Source organism: Pristiophorus japonicus, chromosome 8, assembly GCF_044704955.1.
Source record: "Pristiophorus japonicus isolate sPriJap1 chromosome 8, sPriJap1.hap1, whole genome shotgun sequence".
Classification (NCBI taxonomy): Eukaryota; Metazoa; Chordata; class Chondrichthyes; family Pristiophoridae; genus Pristiophorus; species Pristiophorus japonicus.
The window spans coordinates 105,179,277-105,206,763 of record NC_091984.1 but is presented as its reverse complement, the minus strand read 5'-3'; the positions used below and the strand labels follow the sequence as shown (position 1 = coordinate 105,206,763).

Genomic DNA, 27,487 nt, shown 5'->3' with positions numbered 1-27,487 from the left:
CATGACAAGGAATATAGAATATAAAAAATAAGGACATACTACAGGACATTTGTACAGTGTGCTGGTCAGACTTCATTTGGAATATTGTATTCAGTTCTGGGTGTCCCAAATTAGGAAGGATATATTGGTCTTGGAGAAAATCCAGCAACAATTCATTAGGATGCTAATTGGAATGATGGAACTCAGCCATGATGTGAGACTAGGTAAACTTGGATTACATACTCACTAGAAATGCAGAGGTAAAGGAGTGATCTGATTGAGTGTTTAAAATAATCAGAGATTGATAGGATAGTCTAGTGGAAGAATCCAGAACAAGGGGGAAAAGGGGGAGCTTAACCAACTGAAGGCCAATCCAGAAAATAAGTTCTTCACGTGAATCATTGCGAGAATGTGGAGTGCAATACTCCAGAAGGACAAAGATGCAGAAATAATGGAGATATTTAAAAGGGATACAAATATTTGGAAACAAAGTGTATTATGAAATATGAAGAATGGCCAGGGAATTGGAATTAAAAAGATGGAGCTGCCAGGACTAACTGGAATAGGACAGGCTCAATGAGTCAAACGGCCTACACCTGTATCTATGTTCCGACTCGAATATATTTCAGTGATGATTTTTATAATGAACATTTCTCCACTGCGCTAACTTTCTCCTCTGCACCCGTCGGCAGTGAATTCTTGCTGGAGTATGATCCTACGGGCACCAGTCCGAAGTGGCCATTATACATAAGTGAGCTTCGGCAGAGCATTAACAGCTTATTCAGCTGCAGGTTTAGGATCCTCACCCTATGTTCATGCACACACACTGACAGCAGGGTGACTGGACACTGATTAGGAGCAGGATTTCTGGCCAATTTTCCCTCCCTAACCCAGAGGCACGTAAGGTAAATGTCCCGACAATCATCGCCCAGGTGAGTTTGGCTAACAATGCAGATTTGAATCAAAGCTGTGACCAACCTGATCTATACGGCTTTTCTGCTTGCTAAATGAACCTACTGAGCCACTGGAAAAAAAACTTTTAAACTTGAATTTATGAAAGCTTAACTTTGAGTCCTTTAGTGTTAACAGAGCGGCAGACAGTGGCCATTTGTGTTTCAGTGAGTGGAGCTCAGAGTCTGGTTTTCCCAGAAAGTTAGGCTGGCCAAGCAGTTGTGCCCATGCTGTTAGGAGGCAGTCAAACCAGCAGCTGTAATATAAGATGCTAAAGACATTTTTGCAGTCCTGTCACTGCACAGAAATGGCACAATTTCAGATCCTATTCAGACCTCCTGCATGTACACGTTAGAGCAGCCCGAGTACCTACCCATACATTCTTTTGGAGAATTTAAAACCCACATTTTAAAAACAGATTACATTCAGGATGCAATCCAACAAACCTCTATAAATGAAAGGAAATCTTGCTCTACACCCACATTTAACAACCATGTGCTCGGTTAAAGAAAACATATTTACTTAGGTCTTTCTGGCTTTTTAAGTCTAATTTATACATGTCTTCTGATAAATTGATCATTACAGTTCATACTGTACCCTGGTGCGGATGTCTTCGTCCTGCGAAAGTGTAAAGCCAGCACACAACACTTCACTCCTGATAAGGTCCTCAGTTGGCGGGGCTGCAGGTAGACTTACCGATCGGAGCGCGATCAGATAGGGATCCCTAGAAAGAAAGTTTACATGCTTCAATGGATGTCATTGTGGTGGGGTGGCAAATGGGGGCATTTTGCCCAAATATTTTGATCTTTTAAAGCCAACAGCTAATGAGAAGATTAACAGGAAGTAAGTTAGCGACTTTAGAATAACAATTCTAACACTATAACCTAGATATTCTGCTCGGCTATTAAAGGCAGTGTGGTGTCTGGGGGGGACTTGTGCTCACAAGGTTGAGCCGCAGCTCCAGATTCCAGCCTGTGGGTCACTAGCATTGTCTGAGCAGGCTGCCTGGAAGGGCAAAGGAGAGCGACCGTGACATGCCTTGGAGAACTGCTGAACAATAGATTGGCAGCTGGCCATTTTTTAAAGATTCATTTTTGTTTTAAATTTTACAAATCAGCAATTAAACCGATGTAATCTGTTGGTTATTGACTACTGATTAATTATCTGTTGCAACTATTGCCATTTATTAACTAATTACTGCTGTTAACAAAATGCAAACTATTGTTTAAAAGGTACAGAATGATCTGACCGGAGAGAAATCTGCCAACAAGGGCCCCTCCTGAGAAAGTAGGTGGTCAAGTGTAGGTCAAAAAAGCTGCAGTTTCTGAGATGTAAACAACCTGGGTATAAACCGAGGGAAAATGCCCGAGGATCACTTGTAGTTTACAAGTTGGGAAAGTGGACGGGTTAATCCTGGGCTATTGGGGTGTACGCACTCAGGCACAGGAGGTTCAAATAATCGGTTGCACATATTGTATGATAAAAGAGAGAAGCTAGATAAGAAATAGTAATTTGCTGTATATATAGCTAATAAAGATTAATAAAAGAAATAGGAATAAAGGAAATTTACTGGCCTAGAGATTGGTTTGTGCCGGCTGGCTGGCATGAACTGGGGCTTTTTGGGAACGATCCTTGCACCTGATCGGGAAGGCCCAAGGCCAGCCCATATTGGGCGTCAGGCGGAGGGGGAGGCTTGGCGGGGAGAGGGGAGGGAGAGGGCAATTGGTTTTAACGTGGAGCCAGGAGGAGCACTGCTGCACCAGCCAGCTCCACACTCAGGTAAGTATTTATTTTAAATGTAGCTTTTTGGCGGTGGTTAGGCTGCATGTCGACCCAGTTTTCCTGAGGACCGGGATGGTTTGGCAAGCACAGGGTAACGGGAGTGCAAGCCTGTGTGTCTGTGAGAGCACAGGCTGCAGCATTTAGATATGCTGTCATCTGTGGAGAGAGGAGGTGAGGCCACGAAAGCATTTGAGAAATTAAACCATACGGTGCTAAAAGGTACGAACATGCATTCAGCCATGGAAAGACAGGGGCACACATGTCGGGCAGCCATATCATTAACATGCCACTGGACATCTCCATGGTTAGCAAGCATAGTTACAAGTATTGCTTATAGGGGACATCATTTTGTAGAAATTAAAATAACCTGAACTGGGAAATGGCAGAGACCTTGAACAAATATTTTGTATCGGTCTTCACGGTAGAAGACATTAAAAGCATCCCAATAATAATAGATACTCAATGGGCTATAGGGAGGGAGGGACTTAAAACAATCACTATCACTAGAGAAAAAGTACTTGGCAAACTAATGGGCCTGCATCCTAGGGGTTTAAAAGAAGTGGCTGCAGAGATAGTAGATGTATTGGTTGTAATCTACCAAAATTCCCTGGATTCTGGAGAGATCCCAACGGATTGGAACACCGCAAATGTAATGCCCCTATTCAAGAAAGGAGGGAGACAGAAAGCAGGAAACTATAGACAAGTTAGCCCAACATCTGTCATTGGGAAAATGTGGGAGTCTATTATTAAGGAAGTAGTAGTAGGACATTTAGAAAATCATCCTAAAACCATGCTGACTCTGCTGGATTGTATGAAAGTCCGGGGTTGGTGAGGCCTATAAAAGGCCCAGCGGGAGAGTGAGGCGGCAGCAGTTGGAGCAGCGCGAGTCCGGGGTTGGTGAGGCCTATAAAAGGCCCAGCGGGAGAGTGAGGCGGCGGCAGTTGGAGCAGCGCGAATCCGGGGTTGGTGAGGCCTATAAAAGGCCCAGCGGGAGAGTGAGGCGGTGGCAGTTGGGGCAGCGCGAGTCCGGGGTTAATGAGGCCTATAAAAGGCCCAACGGGAGAGTGAGGCGGCGGCAGTTGGAGCAGCGCGAGTCCGGTGTTGGTGAGGCCTATAAAAGGCCCAGCGGGAGAGTGAGGCGGTGGCAGTTGGGGCAGCGCGAGTCCGGGGTTGATGAGGCCTATAAAAGGCCCAGCGGGAGAGTGAGGCGACGGCAGTTGGAGCAGCGCGATTCCGGGGTTGGTGAGGCGTGACTTGTGCAGCTACAGGGAGAAGGCAAAAAAGAAGTAGAAAGAAACAGAAAGGTGACGTCACAGCCAAGGGGGTAAGTGATTGACTGGTGATTGGTGAGTAGTTTATCTTTTTTCTCTTCTATAACAGTGAGTAAACTTTAGCATTGTTGTTGCCTATCTAAGGGTTAAGTCATGACAGGACAGCTCGGTCGCGTGTTATGCTCCTCCTGTACCATGTGGGAACTCAGGGACGACTCCAGTGTCCCTGATGACTATGTGTGCGTGAAGTGTGTCCGCCTCCAGCTCCTGACGGACCGCGTTGCGGAGTTGGAGCTGAGGGTGGATTCACTCTGGAGCATCCACGATGCTGAGAATGACGTGAGTAGCACGTGTAGCGAGTTGGTCTTACCGCAGGTGAAGGGTCCACAGACAGATAGGGAATGGAAGACCAGCAGGAAGAGTAGTGCAAGGTGGGTGGTGCAGGGGTCCCCTGTGGTCATCCCCCTGCAAAACAGAAACACTGCTTTGAGTGCTGTTGGGGGGGATGACTCATCGGGGGAGGGCAGCAGCGGCCAGGTTCATGGCACCGTGGCTGGCTCTGTTGCACAGGAGGGCGGGAAAAAGAGTGGGAGAGCGATAGTGATAGGGGATTCAATTGTAAAGGGAATAGATAGGCGTTTCTGCGGCCGCAACCGAGACTCCAGGATGGTATGTTGCCTCCCTGGTGCAAGGGTCAAGGATGTCTCGGAGCGGGTGCAGGACATTCTAAAAAGGGAAGGAGAACAGCCATTTGTCATGGTGCACATTGGTACCAACGACATAGGTAAAAAAAAAAGGGATGAGGTCCTACGAAAAGAATTTAAGGAGCTAGGAGCTAAATTAAAAAGTAGGACCTCAAAAGTAGTAATCTCGGGATTGCTACCAGTGCCACGTGCTAGTCAGAGTAGGAATCACAGGATAGCACAGATGAATACGTGGCTTGAGCAGTGGTGCAGCAGGGAGGGATTCAAATTCGTGGGGCATTGGAACCGGTTCTAGGGGAGGTGGGACCAGTATAAACCGGACGGTCTGCACCTGGGCAGGACCGAAACCAATGTCCTCGGGGGAGTGTTTGCTAGTGCTGTTGGGGAGGAGTTAAACTAATATGGCAGGGGGATGGGAACCAATGCAGGGAGACAGAGGGAAACAAAAAGGAGACAAAAACAAAAGAGAAAGGAGATGAGGAAAAGTGGAGGGCAGAGAAACCCAAGGCAAAAAACAAAAAGGGCCACTGTACAGCAAAATTCTAAAAGGACAAAGGGTGTTAAAAAAACAAGCCTGAAGGCTTTGTGTCTTAATGCAAGGAGTATCCGTAATAAGGTGAATGAATTAACTGTGCAAATAGATGTTAACAAATATGATGTGATTGGGATTACGGAGACATGGCTCCAGGATGATCAGGGCTGGGAACTCAACATTCAGGGATATTCAACATTCAGGAAGGATAGAATAAAAGGAAAAGGAGGTGGGGTAGCATTGCTGGTTAAAGAGGAGATTAATGCAATAGTTAGAATGGACATTAGCTTGGATGATGTGGAATCTATATGGGTAGAGCTGCAGAACACCAAAGGGCAAAAAATGTTATTGGGAGTTGTGTACAGACCTCCAAACAGTAGTAGTGATGTTGGGGAGGGCATCAAACAGGAAATTAGAGGTGCATGCAATAAGGATGCAGCAGTTATCATGGGTGACTTTAATATGCACATAGATTGGGCTAGCCAAACTGGAAGCAATACGGTGGAGGAGGATTTCCTGGAGTGCATAAGGGATGGTTTTCTAGACCAATATGTCGAGGAACCAACTAGGGGGGAGGCCATCTTAGACTGGGTGTTGTGTAATGAGAGAGGATTAATTAGCAATCCCGTTGTGCGAGGCCCCTTGGGGAAGAGTGACCATAATATGGTGGAATTCTGCATTAGGATGGAGAATGAAACAGTTAATTCAGAAACCAAGGTCCAGAACTTAAAGAAGGGTAACTTTGAAGGTATGAGGCGTGAATTGGCTAGGATTGATTGGCGAATGATACTTAAGGGGTTGACTGTGGATGGGCAATGGCAGACATTTAGAGACCGCATGGATGAACTACAACAATTGTACATTCCTGTCTGTCGTAAAAATAAAAAAGGGAAGGTGGCTCAACCGTGGCTATCAAGGGAAATCAGGGATAGTATTAAAGCCAAGGAAGTGGCATACAAATTGGCCAGAAATAGCAGTGAACCCGGAGACTGGGAGAAATTTAGAACTCAGCAGAGGAGGACAAAGGGTTTGATTAGGGCAGGGAAAATGGAGTACGAGAAGAAGCTTGCAGGGAACATTAGGACGGATTGCAAAAGTTTCTATAGATATGTAAAGAGAAAAAGGTTAGTAAAAACAAACGTAGGTCCCCTGCAGTCAGAATCAGGGGAAGTCATAACGGGGAACAAAGAAATGGCGGACCAATTAAACAAGTACTTTGGTTCGGTATTCATAAGGAGGACATTTACAACCTTCCGGATATAAAAGGGGTCAGAGGGTCTAGTAAGGAGGAGGAACTGAGGGAAAACCTTATTAGTCAGGAAATTGTGTTGGGGAAATTAATGGGATTGAAGGCCGATAAATCCCCAGGGCCTGATGTACTGCATCCCAGAGTACTTAAGGAGGTGGCCTTGGAAATAGCGGATGCATTGACAGTCATTTTCCAACATTCCATTGACTCTGGATCAGTTCCTATCGAGTGGAGGGTAGCCAATGTAACCCCACTTTTTAAAAAAGGAGGGAGAGAGAAAACAGAGAATTATAGACCGGTCAGCCTGACATCGGTAGTGGGTAAGATGATGGAATCAATTATTAAGGATGTCATAGCAGCGCATTTGGAAAATGGTGACATGATAGGTCCAAGTCAGCATGGATTTGTGAAAGGGAAATCATGCTTGACAAATCGTCTGGAATTTTTTGAGGATGTTTCCAGTAGAGTGGATAAGGGAGAACCAGTTGATGTGGTATATTTGGACTTTCAGAAGGCTTTCGACAAGGTCCCACACAAGAGATTAATGTGCAAAGTTAAAGCACATGGGATTGGGGGTAGTGTGCTGACATGGATTGAGAACTGGTTTTCAGACAGGAAGCAAAGAGTAGGAGTAAATGGGTACTTTTCAGAATGGCAGGCGGTGACTAGTGGGGTACCGCAAGGTTCTGTGCTGGGGCCCCAGCTGTTTACACTGTACATTAATGATTTAGACGAGGGGATTAAATGTAGTATCTCCAAATTTGCGGATTACACTAAGTTAGGTGGCAGTGTGAGCTGCGAGGAGGATGCTATGAGGCTGCATATGTTAGGTGAGTGGGCAAATGCATGGCGGATGAAGTATAATGTGGATAAATGTGAGGTTATCCACTTTGGTGGTAAAAACAGAGAGTCAGACTATTATCTGAATGGTGACAGATTAGGAAAAGGGGAGGTGCAACGAGACCTGGGTGTCATGGTACATCAGTCATTGAAGGTTGGCATGCAGGTACAGCAGGTGGTTAAGAAAGCAAATGGCATGTTGGCCTTCATAGCGAGGGGATTTGAGTACAGGGGCAGGGAGGTGTTGCTAAGTTGTACAGGGCATTGGTGAGGCCACACCTGGAGTATTGTGTACAGTTTTGGTCTCCTAACTTGAGGAAGGACATTCTTGCTATTGAGGGAGTGCAGCGAAGGTTCACCAGACTGATTCCCGGGATGGCGGGACTGACCTATCAAGAAAGACTGGATCAACTGGGCTTGTATTCAACTGGAGTTCAGAAGAATGAGAGGGGACCTCATAGAAACGTTTAAAATTCTGATGGGTTTAGACAGGTTAGATGCAGGAAGAATGTTCCCAATGTTGGGGAAGTCCAGAACCAGGGGTCACAGTCTAAGGATAAGGGGTAAGCCATTTAGGACAGAGATGAGGAGGAACTTCTTCACCCAGAGAGTGGTGAACCTGTGGAATTCTCTACCACAGAAAGTTGTTGAGGCCAATTCACTAAATATATTCAAAAAGGAATTAGATGTAGTCCTTACTACTAAGGGGATCAAGGGGTATGGTGAGAAAGCAGGAATGGAGTACTGAAGTTGCATGTTCAGCCATGAACTCATTGAATGGCGGTGCAGGCTAGAAGGGCCGAATGGCCTGCTCCTGCACCTATTTTCTATGTTTCTAAAGGGAAATCACATTTGACAAATTTGCTAGAGTTCTTTGAGGATGTTATGAGCAGGGTGGATAAAGGGGAACCAGGAGATGTAGTGTATTTGGATTTCCAGAAGGCATTTGATAAGGTGCCACATAAAAGGTTACTAACAGGATAAGAACTCATGGAGTTAGGGGTAATATATTAGCATGGATAGAAGATTGGCCAACTAACAGAAAACAGAGTCGGGATAAATGGGTCATTTTCAGGTTGGCAAATTGTAACTAGTGGGGTGCCACAGGGTTCAGTGCTGGGGCCTCAACTATTTACAATCTACATTAATGACTTGGATGAAGGGACCGAGTGAAATGTAGCCAAATTTGCTGATGATAGAAAGATAGGTGGGAAAGCAAATTGTGAAGAGGACACAAAAAATCTGCAAAGGGATATAGGTTAAGTGAGTGGGCAAATATTTGGCTGCTGGAGTGTAATGTGGGAAAATGTGAGGTTATCCACTTTGGTAGGAAGTATAAAAAAGCTAATTATTATGTAAATGGAGAGAGACTCCAAAATGCTGTGGCACAGAGGGATCTGGGTGACTTTGTACACGAAACACAAAAGGTTAGCATGGAGGTACAGCAACTAATTAGGAAGGCAAATGGAATGTTGGCCTTTTTTGCAAGGGGTATGGAGTATAAAAGTAGAGAAGTCTTGCTACAACTCTACAGGGCGTTGGTGAGATCACACCTGGAGTACTGCAACAGTTTTGGTCTCCTTATTTAAGGAGGGATACACTTGCATTGGAGGCAGTTCAGAGAAGGTTCACTAGGTTGATTCCTGAGATGAAGGGGTTGTCATATGAAGAAAGATTGAGCAGGTTGGGCCTATACTCATTGAAGTTTAGAAGAATGAGAGGTGATCTTATTGAAACGTATCGGATTCTGAGGGGGCTTGACAGGGTAAATTCAGAGAGGATGTTTTCCCTTATGGGGGAATCTAGAACTAGGGGGCATAGTTTCAGAATAAGGGATCGCACATTTAAAATGATGAGGAGGAATTTCTTCTCTTAGAGGGCCGTAAATCTGTGGAATTCTCTACCCCAGAGAGCCGTGGAGGCTGGCTCATTGAATATATTTAAGGTGGAGATAAACAACTTTTTGAACAATAAGGGAGTTAAGGGTTATGGGGAGCGGGCAGGAAAGTGGAGTTGAGGCCAAGATCAGATCAGCCATGATCTTATTGAATGACGGAGCAGGCTGAAGGGGCCAAATGGCCTACTTCTGCTCTTGTTTCTTATGTTCTTATGAACTCATGAAAATCTCAAAAGCCTGTTATTCTTGGGAGAATGAGTTAAAAAATACAGCTACTTCAACATGCCAAAATTATAAATTAAGTTACCCTTCAGCACAAGGCACTCGGCGAGATGCCAGTAAAACAAAATCTTGAAACTTGCTTCCCTTGCTGACAGACGGAGAGATCACGTGATAGATGACATCATCCTCATCTACCTTTTGTATCAATTCAAATTTCCTTGGAGGAAACATAAAGGTATTAGAGAGAGTTTGTGTGTGGACGGGTGTGTAGTCCATGGAGCACACTTCTAGGACTCACTTTGAAACCGCAGTATTAATCAAAAATCATGTAATGTCCCAATTTTACATAGTTGGAGTGAAGCATCTAAACCCATATAAGTTCTTACTTTTAGAAAGCCCATGTGTGGTGGTGTGAACCATTTCTCTCCATTACATGCAAGGTCCTCCAAGGAGCAATTCGTATTTATTAAATAGAATCATAAAATCTTCTAGCACCGGAAGAGGCCATTCAGCCCATCAAACCTGTACCTGCTCTCTGAAATAACTATCCATTTCATCTAATTTCCTTGCCCTTTCCCCATACCTTTAACATTTTTATATTTTGCAATATTTATCCACTTCTCTTTTGAAATCTATAATGGATTCTACTTCAACCGCTGTTCTGGTGGGACATCTCTGTGGTAAAATAATGTCTGCTAACTTCTCCCTCTGTTCTTTTGGTGTGATCTTGCGTTTAGACCCTTGAGTTGTTATCTCACTGACTAGTAGAAATAGTATTTTCCCCTTATTTTTGATATGAAAACCCATAAAGGGGATAATAAATTCACTCTTAAATGTTTGAAGTGCTCCAGGAAAGGATGGTATTTGTGGCAACAGTTTTGAAAATCCTTGTCTGCCAATTTCCTTCTTCTTGAAGGCTCCCTGCTGGAGCATGGTTTCCCTCTAGTATCTTGACCAAGTGACCCGAGACAGTAAGAGCTGCCAGTCGATTCGTCTGCGAGGGACCCCTTGCTGAGCTCCATCTCATTCTCACCAAGCGTCCGCACACGTGCACCGTTAGCAGGAATCGCTGGCTAATGAGCGGGAATGGAAAACCAGTTTGATTCGCTCCTCTCCAATTCAGTGACATCAGCCTCTTCCTTTGCTGGAAGGTTCTATGATTCGATCTCATAAATAAGCACAGTTACTGTCGCTCCAGCCAAGTTCAGCTAGTTCGGCATAGATCAGGGATTGAACCCGGGACTTCCTGATCTGCATCAGCTACCCACTGCCTTAGCTAGCTGAGCTGTCACAAGGGCATTTGGCACCGTGCACTACCTGCTGCTGATTCCATTTTTTGGCAATCAGACACTAATAAAATCCACTCCATCTCTGGCTACTTCCATAGGCACCAACTTGGGAGGAGCTGGGGAACAACTGGTCTCCCAGTGGTAATTCTTAGGATAAAACATATTGCAGTAACAGCGACCTGTACAGACCTGAGCTCCTTATGCTCCCCCAGCTCTAGTCATGTGTAAACTTTGCCGAGTCCCCAACATTTTGTGGAATCAATACTGTGCTTTTATCCCCTCCCTCCTAGAGTCTAGCGTGGGCAGGGCTGCTGCCTCACTCACCTGTCGATTATTTTACTCCCCGCTTGAGCTTTGCCCACTACAGCACAGCTCATCACAACCCAAGGGACCGCACTGAAGGAGGAACATTTAATGTGATAATCTCTGCCCATCAGCCTGGCAGTTTCTGTCCTTTTAATGGAGTGTCTTGACGAGCTTAACTTTGCTTCTCAGTCTCGGCTGTGCACAATGAGCTGCGTTTAGGGCTCTTACATCACACAAGAGACCCCACCGAGTCGGCTGACACATTCCGACTCTTCAGCAGCCACTTCAACATCATCTGACTATCTCAACTCATCCATCTCCCAGCTCCAGGCAATGCTTCTTAAATAGAGCATTGACCAATTCCCTTGATCACTCAACAAAGCAGCAAATAAAACATATATATAAATCCATATAATGAGGAAAGACTATTTGGCCCATCAGGTCTGTTCCTTCCACCAACCATGTTTAATTTATCCATTATGGTTCTACAAATACCATGTAATCCCAGAGAGAAATTTCTGTAAAAAAAATACTTCTTTGATTCCCAAAGTAATTTGAACAAAACTCCAGAACATTCATCCATCCTCATTTTATTTTTCATTCTGGGGATGTGCACTTCGCTGGCAAGGCTGGCATTTATTGCCCATCCCTAGTAGCCCTGCGAAGGTGGTGGTGAGCCGCCTTCTTGAATCACTGTAGTCCGTGTGGTGAAGGTACTTCTACAATGCTGCTAGGTAGGGAATTCAAGGATTTTGATCCAGCAACAATGAAGGAACGGTGTTATATGGCCAAGTCAGGATGGTGTGTGACTTGGAGGGGAATTCGGAGGTGCTGTCAAAGAAGACTTGGTGAATTGCTGCAGTGTTTCCTGTAGATAGTACACACTGCTTACCCAGTCCCGGTAGATTGTGGCCGGTACAACGCTACGGTAATGGGGGTTGTACTTCGGATGCCAGTGATGAGCAGGGCACCACGACCGGCAGCGATATACCGAGTACAGAACATCGGCGTTCTGAGGGACGGGGTACACATGCGACATCATGGGGTCCCACCGTTTGTTGTAAAGTGGGGATCCACCATGACCAACATAGACCTTAACGGGTGCCAGAGCAGGGGAGTGCACATGGTACTATGTCCTCAGCGTTTGGATGCTTTTGATCAACCGGTGTGTGGGTTTGTGTGTTTGTGTGTGTGTGTGTAGAGGGACATGATCGGAGCCCAGGGGAGGCGTGAGTTCGGGGCCAGGGGCCCAGGGGCAGCATGGGCCAGCCCACACTGCGATATGTGTGCACACTAGGTCTGTGCAGCAGAACAGATCTCCAGTCGTGTTGCTAAACCCTTGCCACTGGACCAAGACCTAGCTCTGTCAAGCCCGTGTGGTGGCTGGTGTGCAACGGCCACCACACATTACAAAAATCCACACACAGGCAAATTCCACCCCTCAGGATGTAGTTCGTGACCTGGAATATTAGGTCCTGTATTGAAACACCTGTGAACTCATCCTTTTTGGCGTGGAAGCAAGTCATCCTCGTTTCGAGGGACTGCCTATGATGATGATGACACACTGCAGCTGTAGAGGGGGTGGGTGTTTAGGCTCGTGGATGAGGTGCCAATCAAGCTGGACGGTGTTGAGCTTCTTGAGTGTTGTTGGAGCTGCACTCATCCAGGCAAGTGGAGAGTATTCCATCACACTCCTGACTTGTACCTTGTAGGTGTTGGAGATGTTTTTGGGAGTCACAAGGTGAGTCACTCACTGCAGAATACCTGCTCTAGTAACCACGGCATTTGTGTGGCTGGTCTAGTTGAGTTTATGGACAATGGCGACCCCCTTAGATGTTGATTAAGGGGGTCTTGGCAATGGTAATGACAATGGGCAGAGAGGTGGTTCAACTATCATGTCCTGTGAAGCATTTGAACGTTTCAGCCCATGTGCACTATGGCAACTGATCAATGAGTATTGTAGCACCTTAGTTTCTCAATAAGGACAGGAGTTGGATCAGATTTAATCTGCTCCTTCGCAGGAGAGAGAAAAATAGATCTTCGTACTCCCTAGGACAGTGAGTTGTGTCAACATCTTCCCGCTTCCATTATCCTTTGCTTCCCACTGTCACTGATGCTCATTCTCAAGTTTATGTGGCTGTTCTTACTGGTAGTGGGTGTCCCATTCAGGTCGACGGCTCATATCAGATAGGAGCATGAAAACTTGCTTGATGTTTACAGAAACAGTCATTTCCACTTTGAAGAACAGTTGCTGACCTTCCTCCAGCGTGAATAGTTTGGCCTAGAAAAAGGAAATTGACATAATTTCCTGAAAAGCGGGCTGCTTGAAAAGTCTTGAACTCTTTATGCTGCTGTTGGTTTAACTTGCCTTGTTCTGCGTGCAGTTCAGTACCCAGTTTTGTTTTGTAGCCAGCGTTTTTAGTGCAGAGATGTTATTGTAGCTGAGGTAAACCTTCAACAAAAACAAAGCAAACCAGTCACTTAAAACATTAATTGACTGAAGGCAGCACCCAGTGTAGCAATACCCATAATGGCCTTGGTCACGTCATCGGATATACCGTAGTACATTAGTCTCATTAAGCTCAGATATATGCAAAATTTCTTTAGCATGGAAGGCACTTGGATACCTGGGTCTGTACAGAGTCTACTGATCTTTACCAGAACCATTGGGTGCTGCAACTGGCTTCCTTCTGTCTCACTAAGGAAGACACAAATAACCTTCCGAAAATACTAGGGGACCGAGGGTCTAGTGAGAAGGAGGAACTGAAGGAAATCCTTATTAGGCGGGAAATTGTGTTGGGGAAATTGATGGGTTTGAAGACCGATAAATCCCCAGGGCCTGATAGTCTGCATCCCAGAGTACTTAAGGAAGTAGCCCTAGAAATAGTGGATGCATTGGAGATCATTTCCCAACAGTCTATCGACTCTGGATCAGTTCCTATGGACTGGAGGGTAGCTAATGTAACACCACTTTTTAAGAAAGGAGAGAGAGAGAAAATGGGTAATTATAGACCGGTTAGCCTGACATCTGTAGTGGGGAAAATGTTGGAATCAATTATTGAAGATGAAATAGCAGCACATTTGGAAAGCAGTGACAGGATCGGTCCAAGTCAACATGGATTTATGAAAGGGAAATCCTGCTCGACAAATCTTCTAGAATTTTTTGAGGATGCAACTAGTAGAGTGGACAAGGGAGAACCAGTGGATGTGGTGTATTTGGACTTTCAAAAGGCTTTTGACAAGGTCCCACACAAGAGATTGGTGTGCAAAATTAAAGCACATGGTATTGGGGGTAATGTACTGACGTGGATAGAGAATTGGTTGGCAGATAGGAAGCAGAGAGTCGGGATAAATGGGTACTTTTCAGAATGGCAGGCAGTGACTAGTGGAGTGCCGCTGGGACCCCAGCTGTTTACAATATACATTAATGATTTGGATGAGGGAATTGAGTGTAATATCTCCAAGTTTGCAGATGACACTAAGTTGGGTGGCAGTGTGAGCTGTGAGAAGGACGCTAAAAGGCTGCAGGGTGACTTGGACAGATTAGGTGAGTGGGCAAACGTGTGGCAGATGCAGTATAATGTGGATAAATGTGAGGTTATCCACTTTGGTGGCAAAAACACGAAGACAGAATATTATCTGAATGGTGGCAGATTAGGAAAAGGGGAGGTGCAATGAGACCTGGGTGTCATGGTACATCAGTTGGCATGCAGGTACAGCAGGCGGTGAAGAAGGCAAATGGTATGTTGGCCTTCATAGCTAGGGGATTTGAGTATAGGAGCAGGGAGGTCTTACTGTAGTTCTACAGGGCCTTAGTGAGGTCTCACCTGGAATATTGTGTTCAGTTTTGGTCTCCTAATCTGACGAAAGACATTCTTGCTATTGAGGGAGTGCAGCGAAGGTTCACCAGACTGATTCCCGGGATGGCAGGACTGACATATGAGGAGAGACTGGATCGACTGGGCCTGTATTCACTAGAGTTTAGAAGGATGAGAGGGGATCTCATAGAAACATATAAAATTCTCATGGGACTGGACAGGTTAGATGCAGGAAGAATGTTCCCAATGTTGGGGAAGTCCAGAACCAGGGGACATAGTCTAAGGATAAGGGGTAAGCCAGTTAGGACTGAGATGAGGAGAAACTTCTTCACTCAGAGTTGTTAACCTGTGGAATTCCCTACCGCAGAGAGTTGTTGATGCCAATTCATTGGATATATTCAAGAGGGAGTTAGATATGGCCCTTATGGCTAAAGGGATCAAGGGGTATGGAGAGAAAGCGGGAAAGAGGTACTGAGGTGAATGATCAGTCATGATCTTATTGAATGGTGGTGCAGGCTCGAAGGGCCGAATGGCCTACTCCTGCACCTATTATCTATGTTTCTATGTTTCAATGCTCCTGGGAAAGGGGCAGGGAATCATAAAGATGAATCAGCCAGATTTCCCACTCCTGATTGCTATCCCCGACTCATTGTCGTGGGGAGGACAGGATTGGGCTCAACTTCGACACTGATCCCAGTTGAATAGCTTGTCTGGGCTTGCACATAAATAAGGGTCACTTGGGCGAGTTATTCGAGGGCTGCTGCTGTTTACTGAGCAATACCTCAGCGCCTTCAGGTCAGGAGGGGAGAGAAAGAAGAGAGAAGAGAAGCACAGAGCAGAGAAGCAATGATAACAAAACATCAAGGTTATGAGTTATCGCAACATGTAGTTGGCATGAGCTCTGGTTGATTCCAGTTGATCTGGGCAACAAAGTGAGAGGGCCAGGCTCAGAGGAAGGAGTGTTTTCTGGATAACTGAAGGTACCACCAGGCTAACAAAGGGCAAAAGGGGAAAATTAGGCAAATTCTAACCAGCCTGTCATATCTCCCATCACATGAGGTTTAAGCTTCATTCTGAGCACTGCTCAACATCGGCATCCAAAACTGACAGAGATCCTCCTCATTGAAACAGGTTCCAGGGACGACCAAAATTAATCTGCTATTTTTGTGATTTTTTCATCTTTTTATGGATTCATGTGGATAATGCACGCCTGGTCACTAATACAAAGAATAGTTAACCAAATTGTTTTTTCCCCCCAAAATATTGAACTTTAAAATGAGAAGCAGTCAAAGATTAATAAAGCTGTTATCGACAGGCATGGGCGTAAAACAACAGGCAAAAAGACAAGCTGATTACTGGCAGAAATAGAACATTCATCGTACACACAGTAATCTCTCTGCATCAGAAAGGCAAGTTACCTGATTGCTGGGGTCCCAGGGGACAGACAGTGGTACTTCAGTTTGTTTACATGAAATTATGTATTTTCTGAAAGAAAAATAATAGGATTTTCAAACCCTATAAAAAGATCTGTAAATACAGTTAATTTGCCCAGTTCAAAGTCCTAACCATATGGGGGAAGTTACAGCTGACTCTTATCCAGCATTCCATGATCCTTATTACTGTTTACAGATTCCTGGTATATTAGGATCTCAATCCCTCTAGGACACTCCAACATGTTCTCAGACCTTAATTGTGAATCTTGGCTCCATGATAGCACTCTTGCCTCTGTGCCAGAAAGTCGTGTGTTCAAGCCCACCCCCAGTGACTTGAGCACATAAATCTAGGCTGACACTACAGTGCAGTGCTAAGTGCTGCACTATTGGTGGTGCCATGTTAAACTGACCTCTCAGGGAGACGTAGTAAGATCACTATTTGAAGCAGAGCAGGGGAGTTCCTCCACTGTCCTGACCAAAAACAGATTATCTAGTTTTAGCTGGTCATTTAACTCATGGCTGTTTGTGGGACCTTGCTGTGCACAAATTGACTACTGAGTTTTTCAACATTGCAACAGCGACTACATTTCAAAAGTTGTCTGTGAAACACTTTAGGACATTCTGAGGGTGGAAAAAGTGCTATATAAATGCAAGTTCTTTCTTTCTTAAGTGTGGAATGCAAGATTACACTGAAAAGCCCAACATCACGGCCAAGTATCGCAGACTGAATCTGATCCTAACAGCAGGTTTTCAGATACTTCGCTCAAGACCTTGATACCATGAAAGTGCACCAGCCTCACCTGGTCGGCGAGTGCCATTCAGAAAGCCCAATTTGCTCACCTGAGATCCTGGTGAAACTCTGCCCAAAGCATCGTGCAAGGAAATCTCACCCCAAAACAAAACAGTTACATTTAAACTTTATTTTTAATTAATTTTCTATAACCAGGACTTTGCCAGGAGGCAAATGGCACCTCCATTACTGAAATTACAAGAACCTACACTTAACATGACGATATTTCTGATTTAATGTGCATTTGTTGCATTTACATAAAAGGTGGAAAGGGACCTTTGGGATTACTCCCGATTAGAGCATCTTTACTCTTTACATTACTCACAGCAAATCTGATCAAATCTTCCTCATTTCCATAGGAGGATGCCCAATGTGGCTCAAGAGGCAGCATATGTACACAGCTAGTGGATCTCGATTGACTGGACGACAACAACAACAACTTGCAATTATATAACAACTTTAATGTAGGAAAATATCCCAAGGACCTTTGTGAATTCAATGTGCATTCTATGATGTCAGGCATTGAACGTATCAGTGGGAACCCCCTTGGATTCTGTTTATAGTACAGTACCTGAGGTGAGGTTACTGTGGTCAGTACAAAGTGAAATCAGAGTGTGTATTAGCAGCTGGCCAAGTTTATTTGCATCACAGGCACCATTAAGAAATGTCAGTATGCTTTAACGAGATGTACAATGATTGGCTGGCAACACATGCTTTGCATAAAACATTCATATCCCATGGTAATTTTCCAGAAGTTTCACAGAGTGTAAAGATGCTGCAGTGTTGAAATGAAGAATGTGAGAGAGAATAGCGGTGATGTCCGTCTTTGCTGCACTGAATCAAAGGGCTAGAGTGTTTGAGTTTACTGACCTGTCGAGTTGTATTTTCTTCCGTGCTCTTGCTTCACGGTATCTTCTTTCTCCATCCTGTTGGGGAAACACAGTCCATGTTACAGAAATAATCTACTCACAATAGAATCCTCTTGTAGTGACTCTGGCCTCCTGTGCATCGCCCCACCCCACCATTGGCGGCCGTGCCTTCAGCTGTGTAGGCCTCATGCTCTGGAATTCCCATCCTGAACCTCTCCAATTCTTCTCCTTCCTCTCCTCCTTTAAGATGCTCCTTAAAAACCAGCTCTTTGGCCAAGCTTTTGGTTACCACTGCTAACACCTCCTTTGGCTTGGCATCCAATTTTTGATTATGCCTCTGTGAAGTGTTATATTCTACATTAAAGACACTATATAAATGCAGGCAATAGTAGTTGCTGTCGTTGTAATCAGTTTAAAATGATCACATGGAACCATGTTAAGCAGGACTCTGTACTTTTACCAGCACTTGTAGTGATCAGTACAGGTTATATCGAATATACAGCACAGAAACAGGCCATTTGGCCCAACTAATCTGTGCTGGTCACTGCAGAGCTGTCTATTTGATTGATTTGCAACAATATCTATGTAACAACCAGAGGGTTATAAGATTAGATCAGCAGAGTTCCAATATTTGTTATCTGATCAATACAAAATGTAATTTGAGATTGTGTATCTCCCACTCCCTTCGCCCCACTACTGACGTCCGTGTGTTCAGCTGTTTAGGGCCCAAACTCTGTTCTCCCCTTGTAAAGGCAATAACTCATGTTGGGATACATTTCAGAAGGTGGGTCCCCTCCAATTCCTCACCCAGAAGGGGGTTTTTCATTCCAGAGCCAAACTGCAGGGGGTTATGGGCTATTGAACCATGGGGGCTGGGTGCCACAGCAGAGACCTATCCCAGTCACACACAAACATTTTCTAACACAGGTCACTGGATAACAATTAGGAGCAGGAACTTATCATTATCTCTTCCTTAGCGACACTGAAGCAAACCATAGAATCCCGTCCCTCTTCCCCGCCTGAGATCAACTGACTCAGCACAGACCAGGATTTGGGACCTTGCTGCTTTTTACAAGCTCAGTATCAAACTATGAGGTGCATCCACCCACTGAGCCCTTGAGGAAGTTCAAGATGCCAATTTATTAGTTCGGGTGGGCTAGCCATTCGCTCCTTTACCTACACCAACCAGTTTAGTCCACAGTCGTTACATTTTCTGTTAATCTTGGGCTAACCACAAATTAGAAAATATTCCACTACAAACTGCCTATACCAAGTTCAAGGCCGGAAGAAACTATCTGAATCACAAAACAAGTTAATCCAGTTTTATTACTAGTCAACGTTTATCAAATAATGTTTCCTTGTATACCTCTTACACAATGGAAACTAAATCTTTATCAATCGACCAAGTCATCTAATCTTACAGTTGTCAACTATAATTAGGATTTTAAGATCATAACATAATAATTAGGAGCAGGAGTAGGCCATACGGCCCCTCGAGCCTGCTCCACCATTCAATAAGATTATGGCTGATCATCGACCTCAACTCCACTTTCCTGCTCTATCTCCCTTGATTCCCCTAAACTCCAAAAAATCTATCTCAGCCTTGAATATATTCAGAGACTCAGCATCCTCAGCCCTCTGGGGCAGAGAATTCCAAAGATTCACAACCCTCAGGGAATAAATTTCTCTTCATCTCTATCTTAAATGGCCTTCCCTTTATCCGGAGACTGTGCCCCCTAGTTCTAGACACTCCAGCCAGGGGAAACAACCCTAGTTACTAGTTATTTATAAACCTTAAAACTAGTTACTAGTTATCAATAATCCTTATATTTAAACTATTCCCATCAGCAGAAAATTCACAAATTTCTAATTTATGACAACCGCAGGACTTGTACAGGCTCTATACAGCACAGCATCAACGGGCAACACGTGGAACTTAGCAGTATTACTGGAGATGACTGCAATAAAACAAAAACTTGTATTTATATAGTGCCTTTAACATAGTACTACGTCCCAAGGTGTTTCACAGGAGCGTTATCAAAACAATTTGACACCAAGCCACATAAGGAGATATTAGGACAAGCGTGGCCACAGAAGTAGGTTTTAAGGAGCGTCTTAAAGGAAGAAAGAGGTAGAGAGGCGGAGAGGTTTAGGCAGGGAATTCCAGACTTTAGGGCCTAGGCAGCTGAAGGCATGGCCACCATTGGTGGAACGATTAAAATTGGGGATGTGCAAAAGGCCAAAATTGGAGGAGTGCAGCGATTTCAGAGGGTTGTAGGGCTGGAGCAGATTACAGAGATAGGGAGGGGCGAGGCCATGGAGGGATTTGAAAACGAGAAGAAGGATTTTAGAGTTCTAACAAGTTACAGATAGGCTAAACTGAGTAAGGATGGCAGATTTCCTTCCTAAAAGGACATTAGTGAAGCAGTTGGGTTTTTACAGCAAACCAAAAGCTTCATGGTCACTTTTACTGACAGAAGCTTTTTAGTTCCAGATTTTTCTGAAATGGAATTCAAATTCTCAAACTGCTATGGTGGGATTTGAACTTGCGTCTTCTGGATTATTAGTTAACAACAACTTGTATTTATATAGCACCATTAACGTAGTGAAACGTCCCAAGGTGCTTCACAGGAGTATTATGCGATAGAAAATTTTACACCGAGCCGCATAAGTAGAAACTAGCGCAGGTAACCAAAAGTTTGGTCAAAGAGGTTTGTTTTAAGGAGTGTCTTGATGGAGGTAGAGAGACGTAGAGATCTGGACAGGGAGTTCCAGAGCTTGGGGCCTAGGCAACAGGAGGCACGGCCATCAATGGTTGAACGATTACAATCAGGGATGCTCAGGAGGGCAGAATTAGAGGAGCGCAGACATCTCGGGAATTGTGGGGCTGGAGGAGATTACAGAGACAGGGAGAGGCGAGGTAATGGAGGGATTTGAAAATAAGGGTGAGAATTTTGAAATCAAGGCATTGCTTAACCGGAAGCCAATGCTGGTCAGCGAGCACAGGAATGATGGGTGAGTGGGACTTGGTGTGAGTTAGGACATGGGCAGCTGAGTTTTGGATCACCTCTACTTTAGGGTAGAATGTGGGAGGCCAACCAGGAGTGCGTTGGAATAGTCAAGTCTAGAGATAACAAAGGCATGGATGAGGGCTTCAGCAGTGGATGAGCTGAGGCAACAGTGGAGACGGGCGATGTTACGGAACTAGGCAGTCTTAGTTATGTTGCGGATATGTGGTCGAAAGCTAATTTTAGGGTCAACTATGACAAATAGTCCAGTAACATAACCTCTAGACTACAGAACCCCACAGCAAATCAGTACAGACTAGCTATTGAACTTTTCCAGTCTGCTTAGCATAATTAAAAACTCAAACCCAGCCAACTCTATTTGCCTCTGTCTGATGTGATACTGAATCAGTCACGTCTCCCAGGAAAATGGCTTGGTTTGCAGGCGGAGATAGAAAAGTGCGTTATCCATCTACATAAAAGTTGTCAAATCGAGTACAGCTTGCATTCCTAAGCGAGAGCATATTTAAATGTAGAATGTGTAGCGCTTACCCCTGGTTCCGGCTTAATGTGGGGGAACGTGCTGAGTACTCCGTCTTTATCAAGCACAACAAAGGTCATAAAGGCACTGTTGATGTGTGTCTTCCTATCCCAGTCTTCCAGATGACAGGCTTCTGCACAGACACCAACTTCAAAACTGAAAAACACCAGAGTGATTTAGAAAGCATCTTAAGAAAAGAAAGGATCTTCAGAGTTTATTCTAATTTAAGAAATAAAATGCACACGTTTATACTTATAAATAACCATTATCACTCAATACTGTACTGAGCTTTCCCATCAGCACAGTGGGAATATGCTCCAAAACATGGTAATTGCTTTAAAAAGATCATAGGTCTAAAGTTTAAATTCTCAAATTTTCCACATTATTGCTGTTATGCATCGATGCTTGGGATCACTAGATACCAGGGGGCGCAACTGTCAGAGGTCATCGGGCTGTACGCGCGTGTACACGGGCCCTGGTATATAAGAGCGAGTACCATGTCATGTGCGTACTTTGTACGCGAATAAAGTTGAGCCAGGTTTGCACCTGAGTGAGCTTATTGTAACAAGTCTTTCAGGTCATTATATACACATTACATTTGGTGACGAGGTAACTTAAGAACTTTCGCATGCACAATGGGCACCATTGGAATTCTGGAGAGATTCATGGATGGCGAGGATTGGGCAGATTTTATCGACCACCTGGATCAGTATTTCATGGCCAACAAAATGGAGGAAGCTGGTGACGCAGTTAGGCGCAGGGCAGTTTTCCTCACCGTTGGTGGTTCAAAAATTTATGGTTTCATAAAGAATCTTCTTTCGCCTGCACGTCCAATGGACAAAGAGTATAGGGATTTGTGCGCTCTGGTGCGTGAACATCTCAAGCCAAAAGAGGGGTTCATCATTTCACGCTATCGCTTCTACACACATGTTCGTGCTGAGGGCCAGGATGTGTCAGGATTCGCCGCCAACCTAAGACGTCTGGTTGAGCCGTGTAAGTTTGGAAATGCGTTGGAAGACATGCTGCGAGATTTCTTCGTGATAGGCATCAACCTTGATGTGATCTTTCGGAAGTTATTGGCTGCAGAGACGCTGGATTTGAGTAAGGCCATCGCGACTGCCCAGGCATGCATGGCGACTGATGATAATTTAAGGCAGATATCATCGAAGAGTCGGAGCTCAACGGCAAGTACTGTAAACAAGATTGTGTCGTCGTATGTCAGAGCTGCTTCTGGCAGGGTCTACGCCACTGCTTATGTGAAACCTGTAACTGCTCAAAGTCCGGCAACTGGTACGAATCCGATTTCATCCTGTTGGCGTTGTGGGGGCTATCATCGGCCTCGTCAATGTCAGTTTAGGCAGTATATCTGTAACGGCAGTTCCAAAGTGGGGCATCTTCTGCGAATGTGCCCATAACTGAGCAAGCGTGCTGCTGCTCATCACTTTGATGATGGTGACCAGTCTAGTGCTGGCCCGGATATGCAACCCAAGATACCCGAGGAGGAAGTGTACGGTCTGTATTCGTCCCTGACAAAGAGCCAACTGATAATGGTTAATATGAAGCTGAATGGTGTGCTTGTATCAATGGAGCTGGACACAGGTGCGAGTCAGTCGATAATGAGCCAAAGGATATTCGACAAGCTGTGGGGCATTGAGGCTGAGTCTAGTCAATGCCAAGTTGCGTACTTACACTAAGGAACTCATACCGGTGATTGGCAGTGCAGTGGTCAAGGTGTCATATGATGGTATGGTTCACGATTTACCATTATGGATCATTCCAGGCAATGGTCCAACGGTGTTCGGCAGGAATTGGCTCGAGAAAATCAAGTGGAACTGGAATGATATCAAAGCATTGTCATCGGTGGATGACACTTCGTGTGCTCAAGTGCTGAGAAATTTCCTTCTTTGTTTGAACCAGGCATTGTCAATTTTACTGGAGCCAAAGTGCAGATTCACCTGGATTCTGATGCAAGACCTGTCTATCATAAAGCTCGGTCTGTTCCGCACATGATGAGGGAGAAGGTTGAAATTGACCTTGACAGACTTCCCAACCTGAAGGGGTCATATCACCGGTCGAATTTAACGAATGGGCCAGTCCTATCATTCCTGTGTTAAAGAGTGATGGCACTGTCAGGATCTGTGGAGACTACAAGGTTACGATTAACCAATTTTCAAATAGGATCAGTATCCGCTACTGAAGGCTGATGACCTGTTCGCTATGCTAGTTGGTAGAAAGTCGTTCACTAAACTGGATCTGATGTCGGCCTATATGACACAGGAGCTTGTCGACACTTCGAAGAAACTCACCTGCATCAACACCCATAAAGGACTGTTTGTCTACAACAGGTGTCTTTTTGGAATCCGTTCAGCTGCAGCCATATTTCAGAGGAACATGGAGAGTCTACTGAAGTCTTTTCCTAGAATTGTCATGTTTCAAGATGACATTCTGGTCACAGGTCGTGACACTGCTGAACATCTGAACAATCTTAAAGAAGTCCTACATCATCTGGACAACGTGGGACTCAGCTGAAACATTTGAAGTGTGTCTTCATGGCACCTGAAGTTGAATTCCTGGGGAGGAAGATTGCTGCTGATGGCATCAGGCCTACTGATTCGAAAACCAAGGCCATCAAAAATGCACCCAGACCTCAGAATGTGACGGAGCTGCATTCATTCCTTGGGCTACTCAACTATTTCAGTAATTTCTTACCCCGATTGAGCACTTTATTAGAGCCACTGCTGCTCAGAAAAGGCAACAATTGGGTCTGGGGTATACCTCAAGATAGAGCTTTTGAGAAAGCCAAGAATCTGCTGTGTTCGAACAAGCTATTTGTTCACTATGATCCGTGTAAGTGTCTTGTATTGGCCTGTGATACTTCATCATATGGGGTTGGCTGTGTACTCCAACAAACAAATGAGTCAGGTAAGCTACAACCTATTGCATATGCCTCAAAGTTTGTCAAAGTCGGAAAGAGCTTACAGCATGGTAGAAAAAGGAGCTTTGGCATGTGTGTATGGGGTCAAAAAGATGCATCACTCCCTGTTTGGTCTTCGTTTTGAACTCGAAACGGATCACAAGCCACTCATTTCATTCGGAAAACAAAGGTATTAATACCAATGCATCGTCCCGTATCAAGAGGTGGGTATCGACATTGTCTGCTTATGATTATGTTATTCATCATAGACCTTGCACTGAGAATTGTGCCGATGCACTGAGTCGTCTGCCAATGCCCACACCTGAAGTGAAGACGCCTCAACCTGCAGATCTACTGTTAATAATGGATGCTTTTGAGAGTGAAGGAACTCCTGTCACTGCTCAACAAGTGAGGATCTGGACCAGACAGGACCTGATTTTATCAGTCGTGAAACGTTGTGTCCTCCGTGGTGATTGGTCTGCAATACCTAAGGAAATGTGAGATGAGACGAAACCTTACAACCGTTGCAAAGATGAACTATCCATTCAGTCAGATTGTCTACTGTGGGGCAATTGTGTTGTTATGCCTAAGAAAGGTAGAGAAAAATTTGTACATGACCTACATAGCACTCATTCTGGTATCATCATGATGAAAGCCATTGCCAGGGCTCATGTATGGTGGCCTGGAATTGACTCTGATCTGGAATCATGTGTGCATCAGTGCAATACTTGCATGCAGCTAAGTAAAGTACCAACGAAATTTCCGCTGAGTCTTTGGTCGTGGCCATCTAAACCATAGTCGAGGGTACACATCGATTTTGCGGGCTCTTTCCCGGGAAAGATGTTTTTTGTTATGGTGAATACATATTCAAAGTGGATAGAGTGTATTATTATGTCATCCAGTACGTCCACAGCTACTATTGAGAGCCTTCGTGTCATGTTTGCTACTCATGGTTTGCCTGACATTGTTGTGAGCGATAACGGATCTTGCTTCACAAGTCTTGAGTTTCAGGAGTTCATGAAACTCAATGGTATCAGATATGTGAGGTCTGCTCCATTCAAACCTGCTTCTAATGGCCAAGCAGAGCGTGCGGTTCAAACGATCAAGCAAAGCATGAAACGTGTGACTTAGGGTTCACTGCAGACTCATTTGTCATGTATATTGCTTAGTTACAGGACAAGACCTCACATGCTTACTGGGGTCTCCCCTGCTGAACTACTGATGAAGAGAAGTCTCAAGACCAAGCTCTCTCTTGTTCATCCTGATTTGAATGATCATGTTGAAAACAGATGTTAAAATCAGCAATGGTATCATGATCGTGCTGCTGTGTCACGTGACATTTCTGTTAACGATCCGGTTTATGTACTGAATTATGGTCAAGGTCCAAAGTGGATCGCCGGTACTGTTACGGTCAAGGATAACAGAGTGTTTATTGTCGTGCTCAAAAATGGGCAAACAGACAGGAAACATGTTGATCAGATAAACCTGCGGCACACGGATGAACCGGAACCGGTTGAGCAAGATGCAGTCAGTGACCAACCAACCAATGTTCATTCATCAGAAGACTCTGCTGTCATTACTGAATCTGGGCTTTCAGTCTCTGATAGCGTCATTACCACTCCCATCAAATCAGTTACTCAGCCTCCAGTCATAACTGACTCAGAATACTCGCCCAGAACTGGAGTTGAACTGAAACGATCAACTCGTGAGCGGAAAGCCCCGGACCCCGTCTTAATTTGTAAAGAGACTGATACTAAGATCTTGAAGGGAGATATTGTTATGTATTGATGCTTGGAGTCACTAGACACAAGGGGGCGCCACTGTCGGAGGTTATCGGGCTGTACGCGTGCGTGCGCGGGCTCTGGTATATAAGAGCGAGTACCATGTCAGGTGTGCACTTTGGGCATGAATAAAGTTGAACCAGGTTTGCACCTGAGTGAGCTTACAGTAACAAGTCTTTCGTGTCATTATATACATTACAATTGCGATGGCAATCACTCTCCTCCCCTACCCCAGGTATAGTTCGTCCTGCTATTTTACCATATTATGTTACAGAAGCTGTTATCATTATCCTCCCCCTGACGCCCGCCCACACCATCCAGATCTCATCTATCTTCCTCTCCTGAAGGCACTAATGCTGGAATACAATTCCACAGTTGCTAACAACCTCTAGTACACATCACGCAAGTTATTCTTCAAATGCCAGCTCAGACAGCGAGTGTCAGCAGACTATTCGACAATGAGCAGTAACCCGAGTTTTGGTTTTGATCCCCTCCCTCGCCCAAGGACACAACTGGAGCTCCTTCATCCACCTGGCTGCGATCAGCTTGCTCATTGCAAACCAAAGTGCGAGCCTGGATCCTGGTGGTCTGTACCGTGACCATTTACCCACTGATCCAACAAGAAGCCTCGATTTCCCTTGTGCAATACTGTTGTACAGACCATATTACAAGCTTAAAGCATAACATTTTTAATGCAATAAAACATTTGCTGATAAAGCCACAGATTGATTTCATCTTTTCCACACACTATTGTGCTGAGGAGCAGATGAATACGGGCAATTAAACTTCATAACAGCTACAGCCCTTGATAAGTGTTACTAAGCTGTGTTGTAAAACAGTTCATCAGCTCGGTCCTTGAACAAAGTTCTGTTTTCCACTCTCCTGATAAGTTTATTTTTATTTTGAAAGCAATGGAAAGATTGAATCCAAAGCAGGTTCTACCATGTAGGGGAATTTTGTAACAGTTTTATTCAATTTTGCAGCAAAATCATTTTCTGGCCACCAGTCTTCAGAGGCCTCTTGTCATCGAAACCAATCATAACATCCAGCTTCTCTTACTCTGATTACACGACAATGTAAGGACAATGTAGAGTCAGGCAGTATAACATGCTTCCTAAAACACACACTGATAACCCACTGTCTTATCATCAACTGCAGCAGAGGGCAAATTACACATAGTTTTCCAGATATAAAAAGGAAATGTATCATTACAATCCAACTATTACAACAATAAAAATAACTTGCCTTTATATAGCACCTTTAATATCGTAAAATGTCCCAAAGCGCTTCACAGGAGCGTTTTCTGAAAATGGT

The 27,487-nt window shown here is 44.6% G+C and overlaps 1 protein-coding gene across 2 annotated transcripts in view; it reads right to left on the bottom strand.

The window, feature by feature from the left end:
- Positions 1–27,487, bottom strand: part of acot11a (acyl-CoA thioesterase 11a) — a 132,173-nt gene that overhangs the window by 8,337 nt on the left and 96,349 nt on the right. For both annotated transcript variants that reach the window (XM_070886169.1, XM_070886170.1), the window contains 7 exons: positions 21,490–21,634; positions 17,934–17,989; positions 16,259–16,325; positions 13,391–13,474; positions 13,170–13,303; positions 9,513–9,644; positions 1,528–1,654 (listed from right to left, as the gene is read on the bottom strand). In XM_070886169.1, coding sequence (XP_070742270.1) covers positions 1,528–1,654; positions 9,513–9,644; positions 13,170–13,303; positions 13,391–13,474; positions 16,259–16,325; positions 17,934–17,989; positions 21,490–21,634 — 745 coding nt within the window. The remainder of the gene's footprint in view (positions 1–1,527; positions 1,655–9,512; positions 9,645–13,169; positions 13,304–13,390; positions 13,475–16,258; positions 16,326–17,933; positions 17,990–21,489; positions 21,635–27,487) is intronic.